A 22,130-nucleotide genomic window follows, 5' to 3' on the forward strand; every position below is an offset into this window, starting at 1 on the left:
ATGTGGAACATGGTGACAGTACCTAGTCTGAGTGGAACATGGTGACAGACCCTGCTGCATGTGGAACATGCTGACAGTACCTAGTCTCAGTGGAATGTGGTGACAGACCTAGCAGCATGTGGAACATGGTGACAGACCTAGCAGCATGTGGAACATGGTGACAGTACCTAGTCTGAGTGGAACATGGTGACAGTCCCTGATGCATGTGGAACATTGTGACAGTACCTAGTCTCAGTGGAATGTGGTCACAGACCCAGCTGCATGTGGAACATAGTGACAGTACCTAGTCTCGGTGGAAAATGGTGACAGACCTAGCAGCATGTGGGACATGGTGACAGTACCTAGTCTGAGTGGAACATGGCGACAGACCCTGATGCATGTGGAACATTGTGACAGTACCTAGTCTCAGTGGAATGTGGTCACAGACCCTGCTACATATGGAACATGGGGACAATACCTAGTCTCAGTAGAACGTGGTGACAGCACATAGTCTGAGTGATACATAACAACAGTACTTGCCATCTGTGAAACACTGTGATGTGCCTTCTCTGAGTGGAACATGGTTACAGTACCTGCTTACTGAGGAACACAGTAACAGCACCTCCTCTCTGCACAGGTTAGCATACCTGTTCTTTGCGATAGAGCAGCTGGCTCTCCTGTTGTAGGATATGCTCGTAGAATAGGGAGTACGCCTGGAAGCAGTTCCTCTCTCGGCCCATCACGGCAAATGCCAGTGCTGTCAGGCTCGCCTGCAGATGTCCTCGGGAGAATGTCACCTGGAGAACACATAATGCACATCACACATTATATGTCACCTGCAGATGCTGCTTTTTAATTAGTAAGACAGTGGCTGCTCTTCTGGAAGTGGGTGAGTGAAAGGTACTTACTCTGCCTCCTGTCTCCTCTGCACCTTCCATCAGCTGCTGGATGAAGTTCTCCACAATCAGCGGCCGTTCAGGGGAGAATATGTGTTGCATGGAACCTCTTTTCCACAGCTCTGGTCACAGAATGGCAGAAGGGGCAGATTTCAGTCAGTGATGTGGGCCCCTGCCATGCATGATGTGGCCTCTGGGATTGTGTATGACTTGGCTTTTGGATCCTCCAGTGAATACTTAATATTTTATGCAGCCCCATTATGCAGACCCTTAATGCCTTATGCTGTGACATATGTGGTTGTTGTAATGTGACCCTTGTGAGCATGTGATACAGCCACTGCAATGTAACCATTGGGGATATGTGATGGTGTCTGAGTATGAGGCCCTTGTGGTCACTGTGAAGTTTGATGTGGCCCTTCGGGTTCTGCGATATGGCAATTGTGGTCGTTGTAATGTCACAAATGTGATGCTTCATGTAGCCCTTGTGGTTCTACAGTCTAATTTGTCCCCAGGGGTGTAATCCACTGAGTGCAGCTCAGGGGCACAGGTGTACCAGTGGGAAGGCCAGTGTCCTGTCGTGCTCTTTCTGCAATGACCAGGTTCAGTTCTCGAGCAATCCGCCTCTGCGTCGCCATGATCATGTCCTCCTCAGTGCTCTCTAGCAGCCTGTGTAGCTGGCACAGCACACAGTCAATGAGTTACAAGCAGGAAAAGCCAACAGTCACTCAAAGATACAAAATCTTAACATGCAAGGTCAAACAATAATCAGACAATCTGCCTGTTCTTATACCGTCAGTGTCCAATGGGCAGGGTTGGAGTCATAGAGTGTTGTAATAAGATCATGTGCTCATTAGGAACATCAGGAATGAATGTGTGACTGGGTGGAGAACACATAACAATGCTCTCCTCTCAGTGCTGACCCTTCCTGAGCCTGTGCCAGTATGAAGTCCCTACCAAATCAAATTTCGGAAAACAATGGCTTCCTCCTTACATAATGGTGAGGTAGAAGGGGTACTGGCAACGTGGTTCTGTACCTGTTGCGCCTTGATATCTGCCTCAGAAGCTCCAGTCGGAGGTGGGATAGGTTGGCTGTCAGTCAGGGGTAAGCGATACTCTCCCTCTTTGCCCAGCTGCCGGGCCAATGCTCTCATGCTGGGGTAGACAATTTCTGTTCTGCAGAGCCGGCATTAGGAACACACCACATTCACTGACACTCAAGAGGATAAGCAGCAGTTATAGACCACATTCACTGACACTCTGATCTGCAGTAATAACAAAGTAATTATTAACTGGAATATGGCCTCTGTGTCAATATGTTAGTTTGAGGGACCTCTGACCTGTAGAGCGTGGAGAAACGCTTGTAAAGCGCGGGTGTGTTGATCTGCTCCACACCAAGCTGTCGCTGCCCCCAGCTCTCCTTGAACACCTCCAGCTGCTTCCAGAGCACCAGGAATGACCTCAGTGCTGAGTAAACCTGTAAGGGGTTCCGGTGGGGAGCAGAGGTACATTCCGCCACCTTCAAGCTTCCGTCCCCTTCCGTCTCAGAGCAGCCCCCGACCTCCTGTTACACACGCAGCCCTGTCATCATCACCTAGCCTTAGACCGCACATGAATAACGCCTGCATGCTATGGGAACTTGGAAAAGAGTAACAACACTGAGGACAATCTCTTTCTGTTGCCCCTTGATGCTGAAATTGAACAAAGATGTTCTCCTTAAGGACCGAGTGTGTAAAAAATAATGTGTACATCACTTTGGAAAAGAGTGTCCATTAAGATATAAAACAAGAAAGACAACTTCTTGATGGTAGTAAGTTAAAAAAAAGTCACCCCGAAAGCATATTTCCGAGTCACACTTAATGCATAATGCTAAGGTATTTTACTTATTTTTCTGTAATGACATTGACAAATGCTACACCAATGCTTACAGTGCATTTATTTTGATTCATTAACAGAAAAGACACTGGCCGTTACAGTTTAGTTTTGCAGTACCTCCTCGCCTTGCTTGGCGGTGCTGTCGTCACTGGAACACAGCCGGAAAGGAACGGCATCCCGATTGCAGCTCAGCACATCCTCCATTAGAAGGTGCACCGCCAGAATCTCACCACTCGCCGCCAACCTGCTGCGGTCACTGAGGCCACTGAAACACAGCTGCAGACAGAGGGCAGCGGAGAGAAAGGTGCAGAGCAGGGGTCCGCAACCCACAGGCTCAGCTGGTTCTTTATTTTCTCTTTAAAACCACCAGAATTTAGACCAAAGAAACCAAGTGAGGTTGATTAACTTCAATCAATGGCTTTAATTTGTAAATTAAGTGCTTTGTTGCAATAAAAACCAGCAGACTCTGGATCTCCATGGTTTGTCAGCCATGGTGTAGAGGGCTTACAACAGGAGGCTCTGGGCACAACATGGCCAGCATGGTGAGGGTACACAAATGCTGATGAACATACAGCTGTTATTTTTTATCCTTGTTTGGGGCTGCTTTATAAATTTAAAAAAATCAGTACATTTGCAATGACCATTTCTTATGCATAAGCAAATTTTATGGTTTTTCTATGAAAGGTTTTTGGAAACAGACCTTAAAAATATTTAGCTGGAGCATACCAAGTACAATTCAAATCAGCAAGCTGAAACTATTTATAAATGCTTGATGCATTAAACAATATACTAATCACAACCCTGATCAATGACTCTTCACATATGCCACGTTTCCACCCAAAGTAGCCAGAACGTTTAGTCCCAGGAACTACTTTTCAAGGAACTAAAAGGTTCCTTCAGCCCATTGTTGTCTGCGTTTCCACCGCGGTCTAAAGATCCGCGAAGATTAGGCAAATTAGTCCACTGACGTATGAAAAAGCCACGTCGTATTCGGTCTGTCTGTCGTATGATTTATTCTGTAACCCCATACTACCACTGAAGTAGCCTACATTATTTTCTAATAACCGGGACAGCCCTGAGGGGTTTATTCCACTTATACAACGGGTTACCAACCCTAACTGAGCAGCGAAGTGTGCCCTCCAGATGCGAACCATGCACCATAAATTAGTCCATAGTCTTCCTGGTCTTTTTGTGGAATTGAAGAATCGCAGAGTAAAATTATGGCAGTCTGAAAGAGCAAAAGGGATGATTACTAGAATTAACCTGCTATTTTACCCTGACAAAAAGTGCTGAAGGTGATTTCCAGTTTGCTTTTACTGTATCACCAATGTAAATTACGCAGAACTACCGCATACCTCACATAACTGTATCAAATGTTTTGAGTCAATTATAACAGGCTAACAAAGAAAATCCGGAAGAAAATATTCAGCAACCGAATTAAACCGTTTGAATGTTTTGGCACGTAATATGCTGTCCCAGCACGAATGCTTAGCATTTTATAAAACGAATACTAAAGCAAGAAAAGAACAGAATAGCACACATCTTATAATTCCAAGACGTTGGCAGGTTATAACCAAAAGTAGGCTACTGCGCCGCATAGCATACAAGTTTGAATTCCAGTTATTATGAAAATTAATCGATTTGCAGCTGCAGATTTTTAAAAATGGCGGTTGAAATAAAATACTGCGAGTAGTCGACCAATCAGAAATATTCAGCGCTTGCACCCCACCCCAAAAGTTCCGGTACTTTTGGAAAGTACTACCCCCCGAGCAGGGACTTTTTTGGGGGTAAAATAAAGTCCCAGGAACTTAGACCCTGGTCCCTGCGGTGGAAACGCACTAAGTTCCTCAAAAGGTTCCTAGTTCCTGGGGAAAGTACCTGCGGTGGAAACGTGGCTATATATAGAAAATTCTGATTGTTAGAACTGGGTAAGAGCATTACCTGCATGCAGTACTCAATGGGCAGGATATTACAGATGGTCAGAGGGAATGCACCATGCAGTGCGAGGAAACATCTCCATGGAAACAGTTTCTGGGTCTGCCCCCAGGAAACATAGAAATTCACATGACTGATCTGGGCATTTGGGCTCCATTTACTTAGAGTCTGATTAGTCTGTCCTTACTTGAAACTCCCCCAGCTAGTTAGGAAACAGCTGCACTGACCTAGGGCCCATTTTCTCTTACTTGACTCCCCCTTGGTTAACTGATATGAAATGTAAATGTGCGTACCTGTGGGCAGTGTAGCTGCAAGGGCTGAGGCAGGGGAAGCTGGGAGTCATACACACTCCTGCTGTGACCCAACATAGGGAGGGCATGCCCCATGTTGTCGCTCACTGTCTGATAGGCCGCACAGTCGCCTTTGGAGAGGAACATCTCCCTGGGGTTGAAGAGGGAAAACAATAGCATGGAAAAAATAGTGTGAAATCACTGATTTATGTTTGTTCACCTGAAGACATCCTGATATCTGACAGGTCATCTGACATTGTACGGTTCTGAATGGTTTCTGAGTCTATCAGCTAAGCTTCAGTTTTGCTGTCTACAGCACTGCTCTCACCCTCCCCACCCCCACCCCCTTCAAAACTCCATCAGTCCTACCTGATTTGATGGCGCACAGCTGCATCAAACTGTAGGAACAGCACCTCCCTGCGCAGCTGGAGCAGACGGCACACAGCCTCGGTACTACTGGGGTCATCAAGGCTATCAATCTGCTTCTGGATGTCAGAGAGCTCTGCTCCTAAACACCACAATAGTCAGTAAAGCACAGCATAGTGACATAATACAGAGTGATAATAATAAACCTTGAAACAAAAAACATAACTTCTAATCAGTTTGACAGGCACTAATACTATTACAAATATCATACTATTATCAAAATAAGTCCTTGCTTTGATTGCCTTATAATCTATATCCTCCCAGCAGAAAAAGCTAAATTATTTCTTTTTTTTACTCATTTTTTACACTTGGATGATGCAGTGAAAATACTTTCAAAATTATTATATATTTTATTTTTAATGAATTTCCCTTGTAGTGTAGGTTAGAATATACAGTTATTAAGATTAAGAACAGAGAATCTTGTCCCCTACAGAGGACAAAAATGAACTGCCAGGTCTTGCCAGGGAGATATGTCTGTGGTGCCCTCTGGAGGAGAAGGGCTTAGTATCACAAATAGCAGTCAAGATATACTACTTTAAAGATATAATTCCATCCTATACTGCCACTTTTTCTGTTTATTGAGGGAGTGACAGCATTTTTTGGTGCCACTGGCCATAAAGTTTATTTTATGGTACAAATAAACATTCTTAGTATGTCCTTTTTTGTATTCTCTTGTGAGTTTTGTATGATTAGGAAAGTGCTTTTGCAGTATGCTTTCTGGCCTTGGTTCCCTCATTTTTAACTTTATTTTTAGGCTTACATCCTTCTGATTTGGCCTTGGTGCCCTGTGAAATTTTGGCTATGCCAAAGTCAAAGTGATGCATTGCTATAACAATGATAAAATTTGAGGTCTGTTTAAGACACCACAACAACTCTATGCAGATGAATACCGATGCTTTCTGCGGCCTCTCGGTCTGCACTCAGCCGAAGTCTTGTTCTGGATATGGAGGGGGTGGCGGTGGGCTGATCCCCCAGGCGAGAGAAGATGACCAGGTAATAGATGACATCATGAAGCGAAGACACTATCTCCAGGGTGTGATGGAGGGCTCTGTGACATGCCTATAACACACAAGGGCTTCAGAATCTGTGTACTTCCAAATGGGACAATGCTATGCAGGCAATTCTAATTCAATGCCTAATGCCAAGAAGTTTGATTGTTTCAGGTCAATAAGTCACAGCCATTTTCATGCGGGAACCCCAATGCTGATTTGTGTAGGCATCTGTGTTTCACCTCCAAAACATGTGAGGTCACTGGCTGCTTCTTTTAACACTGCAGACAACAGCTAAGCTTGCATAGAGTGGATTCGGAGGAAGACCTTTCACATGTAACTTTAAGATACAGTTCATGGGTGCCCGACTGACCAGCACGAGTAGCTGGAGAGTGATGAAACATGGACCCCTAACCAACTGAACCCTCCCATACCCTGGGTAATGCAGTCACCTAATGTACATCACACTGGGGAGCTACCAGCCACTGTTGACACTGGCACAGTTAAATCCAAGATTGTGGGGTCATCCTTGCACCACAGTGTGGTGCCATAACCTAATGGGGCCATTCAGCAGCTGATTTAATTTATTTAACAATAAACCACAAAGAAGATAACTGACATGGGTCCTTATCATAAAATTTAGTTCAGTTTCAAGTTGAGACATGTCAGATTATTAAATGGCAAAACCTGTGCATGACACTAATATTCAGATGCTGGCGATGCTCTTCCCAGGTTGCACTATAGATACAACAAAATCATCCAAGTAGGTATCACAAACATGCAAGCCCGTCAACACCTGATTAATCAACCTTTGAAAGGTAGCGGGAGCATTTCCATTCCAAATGACATGACTATTTACAGGAACAGACCATCATTTATAACAAAAGCAGATTTACACTACATGGCCAATAGTATGTGGACACCTGACATCCAACATCTCATCCAAAATGATGTGCATTAATATGAAGTTAGTACACCCTTTGCTGCTATAACAACCTCCACTCCGGGAGCAGGGATTTATTTCCATTCAGCCAGAAGAGCTTTTGTGAGGTGGGAACTGATTGGGCAATTAGGCCTGGCTCGCAGTTGGCTTTCCAGATGATCCCAAAGGTGTTGGGGGGGGGACTGAGGTCAGGGCTCTATGCAGGCCAGTCAAGTTCTTCCACACCGTTCTCGACAAAATCATTTCCATATGGACCTAGGTGTGCGCTGGGGGCACTGTCTTGCTGAAACAGGAAAGGGTCTTCCCCAAACTGTTGAGGAAGCACAGAATCGTCTAGAATGTGATTGTATGCTGTAGCATTAAGATTCACCTTCACAGGAAGTAAGGGGCCTAGCCCAAACCATGAAAAACAGCCCCAGACCAAGGGGTGTCAAAATACTTTTGGTCATATAGTGTATCTTTTGCAAGATCTGTCAGAGGGACCCGCCTGTAGCCCTTTACTGACATACTCAGCTGGACTGATACGATCAATACAGTTGTCTATCCTCGAAAAACGATAGCAGTCTCCCCTTGTTATGGCGTTAACCTTCCTGTAGTCAGTGCAAAATCTATCTCATAAAAAACACGTTTTCAACGTACAAAAATGCCAAGTTACTCACACATACAAGACATACACCGTCTATAACTCATTCATTCAGACTGCCAAAATCCAGGCCTGCCATTAAAAGTATTCATATCAAAATGACGCCAAGTTACGGTACTACAAACAAATATAGGCTATCTTGCCTCACCAAAATTAAATAAGATGTATTCCAAAGCAATGCTACCCAATATTTCCTCAATTCTTTCAAGTCACTTGGCCCTGTGTATAAGCATGCAGTACATGGACAGGCCAAACATATGTGTGGATGGCTTTCTCAAAGTCAAGATTGATTGAATAGGCATCTATATGTCCAATTTGTATTGGTATGTATGTATTCCGCTGCCCAGCCTTTCTGTTGCGTGAATGATTGTATGTTTCTTGGTATAAATGTCTGTTCGTAAATGTGAATGTAACATGCTGCGAGGGAAATGTCCCCATGGGGATAAAGAAGTTCTCTATGTATGTATGTACAATATGTATTTTACATGCAGTATTTATTGTACGTAGCAAATATACAATCACTTGTACATTTACTGAAGTTCAGTTCAGAAGCAAGTGCCTTCCTCCCGTATGACTGCAAAATTCCTTGCAAAATCTTGCAGTGCACGATTTGAATGTGCTGAATTTGAAAGACTGATACTGTAGCCAATCGATTGTCTGATTGCAATTTATTGAGCCTCCTGGTTTGTAGGAACCTACTGCGTGATCTGAATTTGGTGATTAAAAAGAATGATACATGTTGTATCAGATAGACTTATTGACTGCACCCCAGAAGCATGTCAATAATTCTGGGAAATATTTTTTTTGGTGCAATTAAATGGTAAATGGACTGCATTTATATAGCGCTTTTATCCAAAGCGCTTTACAATTGATGCCTCTCATTCGCCAGAGCAGTTAGGGGTTAGGGGTTAGGTGTCTTGCTCAAGGACACTTCGACACGCCCAGGGCGGGGTTTGAACTGGCAACCCTCCGACTGCCAGACAATCGGTCTTACCTCCTGAGCTATGTCGCCCCTATACTATGTCGCCCAATTATTGGGGGACACAAGTTGAACGGTTTCCAATATTAGGAGGGACATGTCCCCCCCTGTCCCCCTGCTTCCTACACCCCTGGATTTACCAGTACTTTGTCATGTGCTAAATCATTCCCAAGTATGAAGGTAACACCCACAACTGGGAGATTAGGCTGAACACCAACTTTGATGAAAACTGACACCAGATCTGATGACAAGTTAACCCTACAACGTGGTACATTCACAGAACCCATCTGACACCCCCGAACCAAGACACTAGTCACAGTAAAGGACTCTTCAGAGAGGGGCAAAACCCCTTCCACTGGGCAGCACCAGTGTCACCACCCTGACTGAGACAAAGAAATGGAACCTTTCATTACAAATCATGCACATTCCTTTGGTACTGGTCTTGTCATCCCCACATCTAGCCCCTTGTACAGTGAATGTTTCCACCCTTGTGGCTGTGTATTCACTAGAAATGGAGCATTGCGTAGTTCTGGCAGGCCATGAGAGTCAAGCCGCTTCCGGCGAATCAGCTGATGTCTCAGCTGAGTGATGTTCACCTATCACAGTACATTCACATAACAGGGCGGTCTACTTAAACAGCCTCCCTCTACTCATTCGGCTGCTCCTCCTGCATGCAAGCTTGCTGCACGTTGCTTTGTAAATCCCCTCCACCACCCCAGCTCCATCCCTATGTGTTAAGAATTTGCATTGCTGCTGGATCTGTTCTGTGTGTACCCCTCTATGGGGGTTTGGCTGCGGGCCTCCGGGCATTATCCACGCTGGCTACGCGGTTGGCGAGAGAGCTTCCAGAACAGTGCCATACCTCCAAAAATAAATATATTGCCTTTATTGTCAATAAAGATCTTACTTTGATCACAGGTCCTGACTGAACCACTCCTTTGGAACACTTTACATTTTTTCTTTGTAATGACCAACACTCAGACATCTGGTCCTTCTTTTTACAATAGAAGAAAACCAAAGACTGTCTCTTACTCCTGAAGCATTCTCAGTACAAACAGGTACATCTGTCTTTCCCTTATTACCTATATGAAATGAAGACCTGCCCTTATCCTGGCTAGATTAACTTTTAATCATGGATTTGAAGTCATACTTTGCATTATCACATGCTTTTTTCTCAGCAACATTCCCTTTTTGCACCAGTACATATCCATCGACCATTACTGCTGCCTAACTGACCTTTAAAATCCTCCACAAGAATCATATTTCTCAACTTTTTAAAAATCTGAATTAATTTCCTATAAGCCACACCATATATCAAAAAGTATCTCATTTTCGTTAGCAAAGTTTTTTTATTTTCTAGCTCCATGCTATGCTCCAATTTCTGTGTCTCTGACTCCTAATTTTCAAGCCTCACCCTTTCCAGTTCCAGTTTCTAGAGTTCAATTTCCTTTTTCCTCATGTCCTTTTTCTCATTAAACTGCAAATTAATTTCTTTCTCTGCTAATGCTATCTCCAGTTGTAGGTTAAGATGTTCCAGGGTAGTACCTTCTTCCATACTTGCTGTTTCCTCAGTCTAAGTATTCGAATCAATTATGGCTTGCAATAAAACAGATTTTTATTTCCTTTCGGATACCCAGACGATTTATCCTTATATCATAATGGTCCACAATACCGATGAGTTGCGCTTTCATGCACTCATTAAATTAATTAAAATGTTGGATTAACAATGAATTCTTCCAAAACAAAAGCCAACTACAACCAGCTAAACAAAATTCAGTATGCAGAGAAATCCTGACAATCGTAAAAAAAAAATTTTTTAAATACATGCGACCAATGACTTACAATCATTCTTTAATCACCACAAACGAAAACAAGGACAGTCGCGGGCAAGTCCCCAATTATATGTTAGGACCTGAGCTAAACTATTGGGAACCACAAGCGATACCAAGAGGTCCACTTAGTTCCTACAGCCAACGTACATTAAATGAGTAAGTTTTATCCCAAGGCTACTCATTTGAATGGAGATGCATACCCACATCATGCAGAGGAAATCTTCAAAGTTCAGCTAGGCTATACCAAAAGCTGTAAATCAGTCCATTAGTTGTGTAAAAATGTCATCAGTCAGGGGAAAAGGACAGAAAAACATAACCAAAAGTGCACAGAAAACAAAAGAAAGAGAACGGCTGGCTGGCCCAAAATAGAAAAACAGAAACACGGAGAAGTCAAGCCAATCTACAATAGGCTGTTGGACCCACTACCCAGCATTAAAATAACAAAACAGAAACACTTCAAAGAAACCCGCAAACAAACTGGCACCACCACCTACTCAAATATTTTAGCACAAAACTTATATTATATTTTCTAGGCTATTTACAATATGTACAGAGAGTTTTCAGACATGAGTAAGCATACAAAAAGCAGACGCAGAATAGCCAACCTCTCTCCAGGGCAAACTATGTAATTTCCAAAAATTATTCAAGTAATGCACCACTCACACACTTGATCGCTCACCTGACATTATGTCATCAATATTTTTTGCACATGTTGGACACCCAACACTTACCCTAGTACTTATTTAACTATTTATGTGCAAGTTAAAACTTACAGAAATTAACACAGTTTTAATGTGAACATCTGCCATTTCTTCAGACAAGAAGCTGCTGTGTATCCATGGTCCTCAATAATTGGACTGAATTTGATACTGCTGTCAATCATTGTCTGTTCTTAAGTACTGGTAATCAACATAGATGGGGTGGTGCAATCAGGGCTTGACAGATGGCTTGATAAAAAGGTAATCAACCTCTTGTAGGCAGAGCACTGAAGTATGTGTGAGAAAACAAGCAGAAGAAACTAGTTTCCCTACTCATAGAACATGGTATCTCCCCGTATCTTTGGACCCTTAACTGAGTGAGCCATCAGTTTGGACAGTAGTTCCTGTCTCACCATCTCTTCCAGGGACCGGAACATGACTAGGACCTCAGAGAAATGAGGGATGAACCACAGGTTGAGTACGGTCCTGCCGTCTGTCGAGAGGACCCGTCTGGGCCTTGGTTGGAAACTCCTGCACAACAGAGAAAGATAGCAATGCTTAACAATACAGTGTCCAAGTGTGTGCGTGTGTTTTCATCATTGCATATGAAAATGTTTGTGTACACAAGTGTTCTTCTGATAAGGATCCTCCTTTGACTTAGTCTCCAGCTGTGTGAAGTAATGCAGTGCTGTTTAGCTCGACACAAACAAGAAACAATGCATCTGTGCAACAGTAACACACTGCTAACAGTGGAAGACTCTATGCACAAAACAGCACAGTATTAATTCATAACAACTGTGTTCTCACCTGGGGTCAGCCTGAAGGCCAAGTTCCGAGTCACGGGCAGCCTTCTGTTCGTATGCCTGACCCAGCATGAAGTGAGAGTGCTGGATGGCGGGCAGATCTTCCAGCAAAGTAGTCAGGCTGTGGTACAGCCCCACAATCTCAGCCCTCATGCAGCAATGAGACATGTGGGTGCTCATCCTGGGGCACAAGCACATTTTATCTAACATCAAGTTCAAGCACTTTTTAAGGACTTCCATCTTTGAATCCTATTTAAAATAAATTTTGTTTTTCGTTTTGGCTCCTTTATCTCCCAAGTTTGGAATTCAGAATACTGGAATACCCTATGGTTCAGGTAAGATATAAACCGCAACATGCTAAGCATATACAATAATTTTTACCATGCTTATTGGTTGACAGCTGAGCATTATATTTATGGATAAACATGGTAATCTCAGTACTTTGCCTCAGAACAAGTCTAAATCACACACAAAATTGTTGGTTTTAAAATCCTGAAATAAAAGAAAACCTAACCATAGCAACAGGTTATAACAGTTGATTCACAAAACCAATAGCTGAGGTGTAATATGCAGATAAAAAGTTTTTATCCAGTGAATATCTTAGTTGCAACACATTACATCCAGCTAAACATTTCTGTGGTCAGCATTATGTTTGAATAAGGAGACAGAAAGCTGTTTACAGGCTACTCAGTCCTGCTTTTGTTTTTGTAACCCAATCCAATGTATTTCACAACCCAATGCCCGTAAAGTAGATGCTATGTGATTTGTGGCATTCAGAAATCACTAACAATGTCAGACATTACCGATAATGCTCAGCACATAAGATTAATGTTGTGCAGAGTTTGTTTGATCTGTGGGGTCAATGTTCTCTGACCCATTCAAGTACTTTAATGCTAGGAGGACGCATCCTCTTCCTTTTACTGTACTTCTCCTGTGTTTTCTGCTGGCAGCTGTCTACTGCTGTTTGGACCAAGAGTGCTGCACTAAGGGATGAAGTCTGTGCAGGGGCAACTCCAGCTCATGTCTAAGCATCAGCTTGGCAGGAGAGACTCCAGTGGTGGTGTGGTGAGCAGCCCTGTAATACAACAGGGTCTTAGAAAGGGCCTTTGTGAAGGAAAATCCCTGGGTTAGGTGAGCTCTGAGTCCATTTCTCAAGGTTTGATTTGATGGGTTTCGAGTTTTTCTCCTCTGGAAATAGTTAGGCCCAGATTTAGTGTAATGGGTGAAGCCTGGTCATTGAGGCCTGAGTTGCAAATTGTATTTTCCAGAGGTCAGGGGCAGACCTCTGCCCTCTCTGAGTGGATATCGAGGTGCCATACAAAACACTAATGGCATAGGTTGTTTATGTACAAAACGGGAACAAAGAGATAGGCTGTTGCAGATAGGATGAACATGTGTACCCAGTTAAGGCCCCAGAGGGTATTTAAACTAGGCTAGAAGACCAGTGCGGGGAAGGTTGCTGTACAGCAAATGTGTGTTGTGTTCAGTGATCTTTCCACTGGCCAGTGAGATTACAATAAACTTTTACTTTCTCCAGGAATTTGTTTGTTGTCTTGGTGAGTTCCTGCATTGTCCTGACCTAGACTCCACAGAAGAAGCTTAGTCCTAACAGATTAAACCTCCCCACACCACCATTAGATTGGGGATGAGTGTGCTGTCCTGATATGCTTTATCCCCTTACTCAGAAATGAACATGACTCACACAAACTGGGGGCCGTTGTCTGTGGTCAGTGACTGCAGCAAGCCCCATCGCAAGAAAAGCATCTCCAGGAAGTTGATGATGGACTCTGATGTAACTGAGCCCATTGGAGTGACCTCCAGCCACTTCAAATGCAGGTCATGTGCCACCACTAAGAAGCGCTGATGGTGTGGTACATCATGAAGCTCACCGCAGATGTCAAGCTGAATGTGTTCCCATGACTGAGAGGGCCAGGTCAGTGGCTGTAGTGATGGTGGGGGTGGCTGACCAGTCTTACCATTCACATGGCATCGCACACAGTCACGTACCAGGTGTTTGATATCCCTATCGATCCCATGGCACACAGTCACGTACCAGGTTTTTGATATACATATTAATCCCAGGCCACCATACAAGATCCCTGCATCGCTGCTTCAGCTTGACCACACCAAGGTGGCCCTTGTGAGCCATAGCCAATACTTGACCCCTGAGACTGGAGGGTATGACAGTGCAGTTTCCACAAGCTAGGCGCTTGTGGTTCCAATATGACAGTTCATGTTTGACCATGGCATATGGTTGGATGTCAGTTGGCACCTGTGCTGGTCAGCCATTGGCAATGTAATCCTGTATGGCTGTGAATAAGGGGTCTTTAGCGCATTCCTCAGTGAGCTCATGGAGTGACACAGTATCATAAAGTGGAGAGAACAGAAGCTGGATAAGGTCCTCTTTCATGTTGACCTGACAGCAGGTGGGGTCTTCAAGCATAGAGCAAGATAACAGATCAGCCACTACATTGTCCTTTCCTGGTGAACTGCTGTGTGAAATTATACTGCTGGAGGCAGTCAGCCCAGTGGTATATGTTGAGAAGCTTATGACCCAGAGGTAGACATCAGTGCTGTCAGTGCTCGGCATTCAGTTCTTAGCATAAAAGCATGTCCGTAAAGGTAAATATGCCAACACACACAGACCCAGCCAATGCCTCTCTCTTGCCAGTCTCAGTTCAGTGTGGCTCAGTGCCGTTGAGGCTAAAGCCACCAATCACTCAACCCCACCTTGCTGTTGGGAGAGCACAGCACCAATGGCTGTGACTAAGGCATCACAGGAGTTGCGCAATCAAGATTGAAAGGGGTCAGGATGGACTGACGGGTGAACAGCTCCTTGAGAGAGCAGATGGCTTCAGAAAACTCAGGGGTCCAGGTCCATGATGCCCCCTTCTTTAGCAACTGATAGAGAGGGTGGGTGATAGCTGAATATTGTGGCCGAAAACAGATGTAGTGGGGTGTCATTCTCAGAAATGACACTGGGAAGATGAGAATGGTTCTGGGACTTGGTGGAAAGCCTCTATATTTGATTGCAGGGGAGACAGACCCTTAGCTGAGACTTGGCAACTAACAAAATCTATCTCTGGCACAGCTAAAAGGCATTTCTTCGTGTTTAAGTGTGAGGTTGTTTTGACTAAGGGCCGTGAATGTGGCCTGCAAGCAGATGTTATTGAAAGCAGCATCAAGAGCATGAACAACATCATCCAAATACAATGCGACAGCAGGGACCCCTGCCAAGTTAGACATGATTTTTTGGAAACAGCTTAGAGCTTTGTAACGTAAAACCTCTATGTGTGTCACAAATGAAGTCAGGTCCCTGCTGTAAAGGTGGAGGTGAACCTGAAGATAGCGCTGGTGGACTTTGAGTTTTGAGAACATAGTTGTTCCGTGAAAGTGCGTTATCGGCTCCTCCACTGTTGGCAGGGGGTAGTGGTCCAGTATGACAGCCTTGTTGACTGCCCTTAGGCCAAACCATGAAAAACAGCCCCAGACCAATGGGTGTCCAGATATCTTTGGTCATATACTGATATATACACACACATCATTGTGCAAATTAATTGAATCACCAGCCGATTAATTTATCTCGTTTGATGAGTTTCTATGTCCACCATTTGTTCTTATATTTTTCTGAAACCTTGTAAATCTCTCCAAAATGAAGTTCTTCTGCTTAGTTTTCATTCTCTGGTCATTCATTTCCAGTGAGTTCTGTTAAACTTGCCTTCAGGTGGATGGATTATGCTATATTGCATCATCCTGCACTTGAACTGGTACTTCTCTCTAGGGTTTTCGTCATACTTGTTCCTGGTTATGGTTATACACTTTGTTGTACGTCGCTCTGGATAAGAGCGTCTGCCAAATGCCTGTAATGTAATGTAATGTAATCCTATTGTGGCATAGAAAAAAAGAATAAGTGTGAAATGTAGGAAACATCAAACCATTCAGTGACCCTTCGTGCCCTGTAGTTGGGGGCAGTGTCAAAAGCAAAGCCTGAATAAATGAGTGAATAAACTTAACAAATGCAGATGCTTCCATTCAGGTTTACTACATGATACAATTAAGCAATTAACATCCTATCCTGCTCTGTGGCATGTATAAAAATGCTGAGCAGACCCAGTTGTCCCATTTTTATAGCATTAAAGAAAGAAAGCCATAAGTCATTGACCTTGAGCCACCAATCACTAAAATGTTGAAATATGATTTATCATTTGTTTCTATTTAATACTGCTAGGATAAGACACCCTCAAGACTGTTTTTTCTGCCAAGTTAACTTTGTAGGAACAAAACAGAAACCATGGCATATAGACTCATCAACATAAATATTAACATAGTTTACAAAACAATGGCATCACAAATAATTGGCTATTGGCTATTTTCGGATCACAGTGATAGTTTCACTAATTCCTGGAATACTCTACAGGATTTTTCATCAAGCTCTTGCAGTTTTCAAGGTCTTTCGAAAATCCTAAGAAAGTCCCCAGTCTTTGTGTGATTACTGCACACACCCGCCTCCAACAGTAGTTTAACGTGAGATGGTCAGAGACTTAATCACAGCCCTCCTAATCCAGCCATAAGCTAGCCTGTGACTTCTGAGAAATTTTTGCATGTCTCTAAAGTCTTTAAGCATGGCTCGTGCAGTGTGTGACCCCTGTGCCCATAGCCTCAGATCACACATGTAGTGTACGCGTTCTTAGGGTGGAAATACCAGCGATTTTTTATAAGAGATGGTCATTAAATGTCAGATGTTCTGTTGTTAGATTTTGTTAGGATTTTGAAAGTCATGTAGTGTACACAAGGCATAACTGGACCTTAGTTAAGCTGTTCCAAGATAGCTGTTAGTTTCAGTGACCAGACAACTGTGACCAGAAATGTGGATTTAAGTGTCATTCCCTAACAGTAATATCACACTCTGGGATATTTAAATAGAGTCACTAACCAGATGGGGTAAGCTTAGTTGAGCTGCTCCCAGGGATAACTATATTTTAGCAGCCACACCTGCAGGGGTCTAACAGGCTAATGTGATTCCTTATGCATGTGATTATAAAAAGGTAAAGATTGCAGAACAGATTAATTTCACCAGCCAGAATAGAAGGTCTAAGTGTTAACACTTATATGAATGCCTGGGAGTGATGATAGTCTCACTCCCTAGAGTACAGGGTCCTGCCACCAAATTACTTCACATGAGCACACCCCAACCCATCTACAAACCCGTGAACCCATATAGAAACCCACACTTCCACTTGGACACTCAGGTTTCAGGTCAGATTAAAATGTTTTCTTCCACTCAACGAAATTTAACCCTTTATATATGCATCATCAATGCAAAAAGCTTGATAGCCCCAGTCGGATAATTAATTTAAACTTAGACTGGCTAAAATGATCAGTTAAGGAAATTAATATCAAACACACTGAAGACCAGGCCATATTAAGAAATCATCCAAATAATCCTTCTGGATCACACCCACTAATAGAATTTCTGATTCCCTGAGCCTGACAGAGGTTACTTTGTGAATGAGGCTCCAGGACAAATACTGTATAACACAAGCCTACTCCCAACAAACACACAGTACATTGGGATTAAATGTGACTTTTCTGCAGAGCTGCTGCTTGATTTCCCTTTAGTGCAACACATACTTTTGACAGAACTCCAGAATCATTGCCCTCTTGATCTTCTCCACTTCATCCTGTAGGACAAAAGCGGTTACTTTAACATCAGCACAGGCAGCAACGAAAGCCATGGCATGCGTTCCAGTGGCGGGTGGAGACAGATCTCACCGGATTTTTCATTATGGTTCCCATGAGCTCCCTTTTCTTCACAAAGGCGTTCAGCATCTCGTCCCGTAGCCCAACTTTCTCCAGCTGTATAGGCACAAAGGCCTCAGCAGGTCTGGAAATGAGAAGAAAACATGCAGCTGAACATTCAGTGTTCAGGTGTATCCATGCTACTGTATACCTCATAACAATACCAACAACCTGTTCTGAACTTCTAATGTTATATTTTTATGTTTTAACAACATTTTTTATCCCTGATTTTTTTCTCTCCCTATTTGAAAATCCTTCAATTGTATTCAATTATATTCAAACAACTCTCATGACCCATGATTAGTTCAAGCAAGCTTTAGCCAGGGCTGTGTTGGTCAGAGGTTGAGTTGGCTTAAACTCCTGCCTCAAATTGAAGCCTCCTACATGAGATTATGAATTGTAGCAACAAAAAAAAACAAAATTGATTGCTGGCACATCCCCAGATAAGACATATAATACTTCACATTGTCAGCATAAGGTTATGAGCACGACCATAGGCTATCATCCAACTTATCCACAACTACCATTAAGGCTCACTTCACAGTCTTATCCAACTACATGCTGAAACTAGCTTTGCCGCTGATGTATTCCCCAGTAATAATCTTGGTAAATACATCTTGAATAATTTTATCCAAGATTTTTTTTCCTCTAGATTTGGAATGTTTCCGAATGGATTCATTGTCAGAACATTCAGTATATGGACATTACTAAAATGTGAAAACAGAAATGGACTTTATGAACCATCTCTGAATCTATGGATCCTGCTCACCTTTTCCTGCGTCTGTTGACAGCCCTATGGCTCTCCCTGCCGGACACATACTCCTTTCCTAAAGAGTCTACCTGGGAACTGAAGTCAAGACCCCCCTGGACAACACAAATACAAAGTGCTATATATAATATAAACAAACAATAAATATATTATTTTGTATACACTCATGCACATTAACATTTATGTCATATATAATAAAAAATCTGCATATAAAAATGAGTTTCAACAGTTTAGGACCAAAACGCAACCACAGGCTGTACTGAAGGACCAGGTTTTGGCTACAACCATCCATTTTCACTTAATTTTCTAAACTGATATATACACAAATGCTGGTTCACTCCTATGTCGGAACACAGTAAAACACTTTCTCCAAGGATACGCGTGCAGTCTGCAGCAGCTGTAGATCATGGCAGCAACAAAAATGTGAGATAAAATACATGATTGTGCTAATTGAATAAGTAAGCCCTCATTGCACATCCCAGGTTTATGCTTGTTTGCCAGAGCAGTGTTATTGGGTCAGTGAGTGCCCAGCTACTCCCTACCTGCACTTCAGCACTCTCAGAGAACTGTGCCCAATAGCAGTGTGTGGCCTGTTTCACTGCACCAATCAGGGTGTTCTTCTGTGTCACCTGACAGGCCAAGGCTACCTGCAGGTTCTCTATGCCAGAATGGCTCATGAGCTGAGGACAATAAAGAGAGTAATTATTGGTACTATTAATAGAACTGTGTACAATCTTCATCATCAGTTTCATCATTATCTTTGTTTTTACATCACAATTGTTATCTCCATCATGCCCATCATGATCATGATAATTATCATTACCAACCTATTCCATACAATTCTGTAGAACACCATGTGATTCAAATCACTCAGAAAAATAAATCTAAATACTCCTGAGTTTGATGCCAAATCAAGGTGTTTCCTCACCATTCATAAGCATTGCTTGGGATAGAGATTGGTATGGGAAAAGTGCACAGATGATGACGGGGCTTCACACATGGAAAGGCATACAAGGAAACACTTATTTGTTGCGCCCAATATGGTTCACAAACAGTATGCAGGGCCATGACCCAACCATGAGAAGCCTTACAGATGTTGTGCCATGCTGGTATTGTCAGACTTACGTGAAGAACAGCCTCTTGAGAGCGAAAGCTGAATTTGCCAATCTGGCACTCATCAATCTCCTGGATACTCAGAAGAAGGCTGGATGGGGTGTACCTGTGACAGAGATAGAGTCTTGATCTCATACTAAAAGTATTGGCCTGGGTCTTGGCCTTTGTCTAGGAGCAAGACCATGGTCTCAGACAAGGCCATGTTCTTTCTCTCTCCAGCATTTCCAAATTAATAATCACTCCAATCCACCACTAGTCTGTGCCATGAAGTTGCCACAGCGATGATTGCACATTTATTTTGTTTAGATCCACTGCTTTATGTTTTTGTTGCTGCCGCGTTTGTTTCTATCCTCCCGGATCTGAAGATGCACCGGAGAGAGGACGCATGCCATCCCCTGCCATCCAGACTGAGGGATGCCTGCTGCTGAGGATGCCGGGACCATTGCGGAGCAGCGTTATTAAAAAGATACAGGACTATATATTGATTATGTGCATCATTTTCATTAAATCTATCAACAAAAGTTTGCAGTCCACTGTCTAGTCTATAGACAGCTGTCTGCTGTCCTGCTGTCACTGTCCAGTATCCTGTTGTCTACTGACCCTGACAACACCCCGTTTGTGCTTACCAACTTTTTTTTTAAATAACGGAATTGTTAGATTGGCAGTTGTAGCCTGTACTACTTCTTAGTTATAGAAAATTATTTTAGATAAGAGCGCAGGTTGTAAGGATAGTCAGCGATTACCCAAATTCCTACCTCGGAACTTCTACAAAGGATTGGAGGACTGATTTTTGGAAAAGAGGACCATTTTCAACTCTAGTGTGGGATCCATCTACCTGCCCAGTGAGACCTTTCAACCTGCACTGAACTTGTATATATTCTTAAAACATCCTTAAGATATATAGTTCTATCTCCCTGTTTTTCTGTACAGTAAATGTCTGCTTGCATTCTATATATGACTTTGTGCTCAACTGGGTCTTCTTTCAGGTTGTGGTTATTGTGGAGGTGGCTTCATGTTACATCCATTGGTGTACACCTGGTTATTGTAATGCGAGTGAGTCGTAACACCCAGCCGTAATTACACCTCACCTTTTAACTAAAAATAAATCCAACAGCTATGATAAACAACCATTTGTATACCTGCTGCGATAAAGGCTCAGCTGTGTAGGAGTTCTAAGCTGACTCTCCACAAAGTCATGGCACTCTGTTCAGAAGCATCTCATCCAGAACAAAATAAAGCACTGTACCTGTCGACAGTACTGTCGTTCTGCAGCAGAGTGGTGACAAACAGCGGGGGTTTCTCCGTCTTCTCTTTATGGACAGCGAACTCGAACTGGATTGGCCGCAAGTGCAGATGAAACTGTTCAAATCCCATCTCTCTGGCAATGTTGCTATACAGGCTGGGAAATGTTAAGGGAGGGTTTGAGGACCTGACCAATCTGGGTTGTGAGAAGGGTCCCTAATGCCACCAATGATGCGATGAAAGTTGGGCTATATTATGTAGCCTTACCGCAACCCGAAGAAGAATATATACAGAAATGTATTGTACATATCAAATTCTGGGAAAATGTCTTTAAAAACAATTTTTTTAAAAATACAGCAGCAATGATTTGTATATTAGGCCATATACCGTATGTGCTGGAATATCTTTTTATTTTGATTATATATTTTATGTCAATATAATGAAGTACATTCCATTTGTAAGGGAAGGGAATCTTTTAACTGGTGTAATAACAAGTACTGTAATTCTCTCGCTTTTCATGAATGTTAGCCGTACACAATCAACTTTTAAATAACAGACAGCTGGAAACAAGGGTTCTTGCAAACAGCATCACCAGGATCGTGACAGCACCAGTGTGAGACTAATTAATAAATACAATTACTTCAAGAGAAGGCAATCAGGGAAGAAAGCATTTTTGCTTCTACCCCAAACAAAAATACATACATAGCAGATGAACACTGGTCTCAGTCTCATATACATAAATCCAGGATACACCTCATTGGAATAAGAATTCCCATAATTTGGGTTCAGTTGTGTATTCTTATGACTTCACAGGGAGAGTACAGAAGCAGAAGGACTTATTTATTTTTATACTTTTGCCCTGCTTCACCCGTGCATACACACTGATCTAAATGTATTTTGCTTACAAATCATTTTAGTGACT

General features: G+C 42.8%; 1 protein-coding gene across 3 annotated transcripts in view; it reads right to left on the minus strand.

The window, feature by feature from the left end:
• si:ch73-242m19.1 overlaps positions 1-22,130 on the minus strand; it is a 93,233-nt gene that overhangs the window by 23,709 nt on the left and 47,394 nt on the right. For 2 of the 3 annotated variants that reach the window (XR_004766584.1, XM_035429941.1), the window contains exons 22-39: positions 21,213-21,365; positions 19,979-20,072; positions 19,396-19,533; positions 18,854-18,948; positions 18,058-18,169; positions 17,917-17,966; positions 12,290-12,466; positions 11,896-12,013; positions 6,289-6,457; positions 5,342-5,480; positions 4,976-5,123; positions 4,689-4,784; positions 2,865-3,023; positions 2,213-2,436; positions 1,910-2,048; positions 1,429-1,549; positions 888-997; positions 627-776 (exon numbers count right to left, since the gene is read on the minus strand). Coding sequence is in view for 2 of the 3 variants with exons in the window: in XM_035429941.1 (XP_035285832.1) it covers positions 627-776; positions 888-997; positions 1,429-1,549; positions 1,910-2,048; positions 2,213-2,436; positions 2,865-3,023; positions 4,689-4,784; positions 4,976-5,123; positions 5,342-5,480; positions 6,289-6,457; positions 11,896-12,013; positions 12,290-12,466; positions 17,917-17,966; positions 18,058-18,169; positions 18,854-18,948; positions 19,396-19,533; positions 19,979-20,072; positions 21,213-21,365 (2,392 nt within the window). In the remaining variant the exon portion in view is untranslated. The remainder of the gene's footprint in view (positions 1-626; positions 777-887; positions 998-1,428; positions 1,550-1,909; positions 2,049-2,212; positions 2,437-2,864; positions 3,024-4,688; positions 4,785-4,975; positions 5,124-5,341; positions 5,481-6,288; positions 6,458-11,895; positions 12,014-12,289; positions 12,467-17,916; positions 17,967-18,057; positions 18,170-18,853; positions 18,949-19,395; positions 19,534-19,978; positions 20,073-21,212; positions 21,366-22,130) is intronic. The other variant, XM_035429951.1, reaches the window with a different exon arrangement.

This window comes from Anguilla anguilla, chromosome 1 (assembly GCF_013347855.1).
Source record: "Anguilla anguilla isolate fAngAng1 chromosome 1, fAngAng1.pri, whole genome shotgun sequence".
Lineage (NCBI taxonomy): Eukaryota > Metazoa > Chordata > Actinopteri > Anguilliformes > Anguillidae > Anguilla > Anguilla anguilla.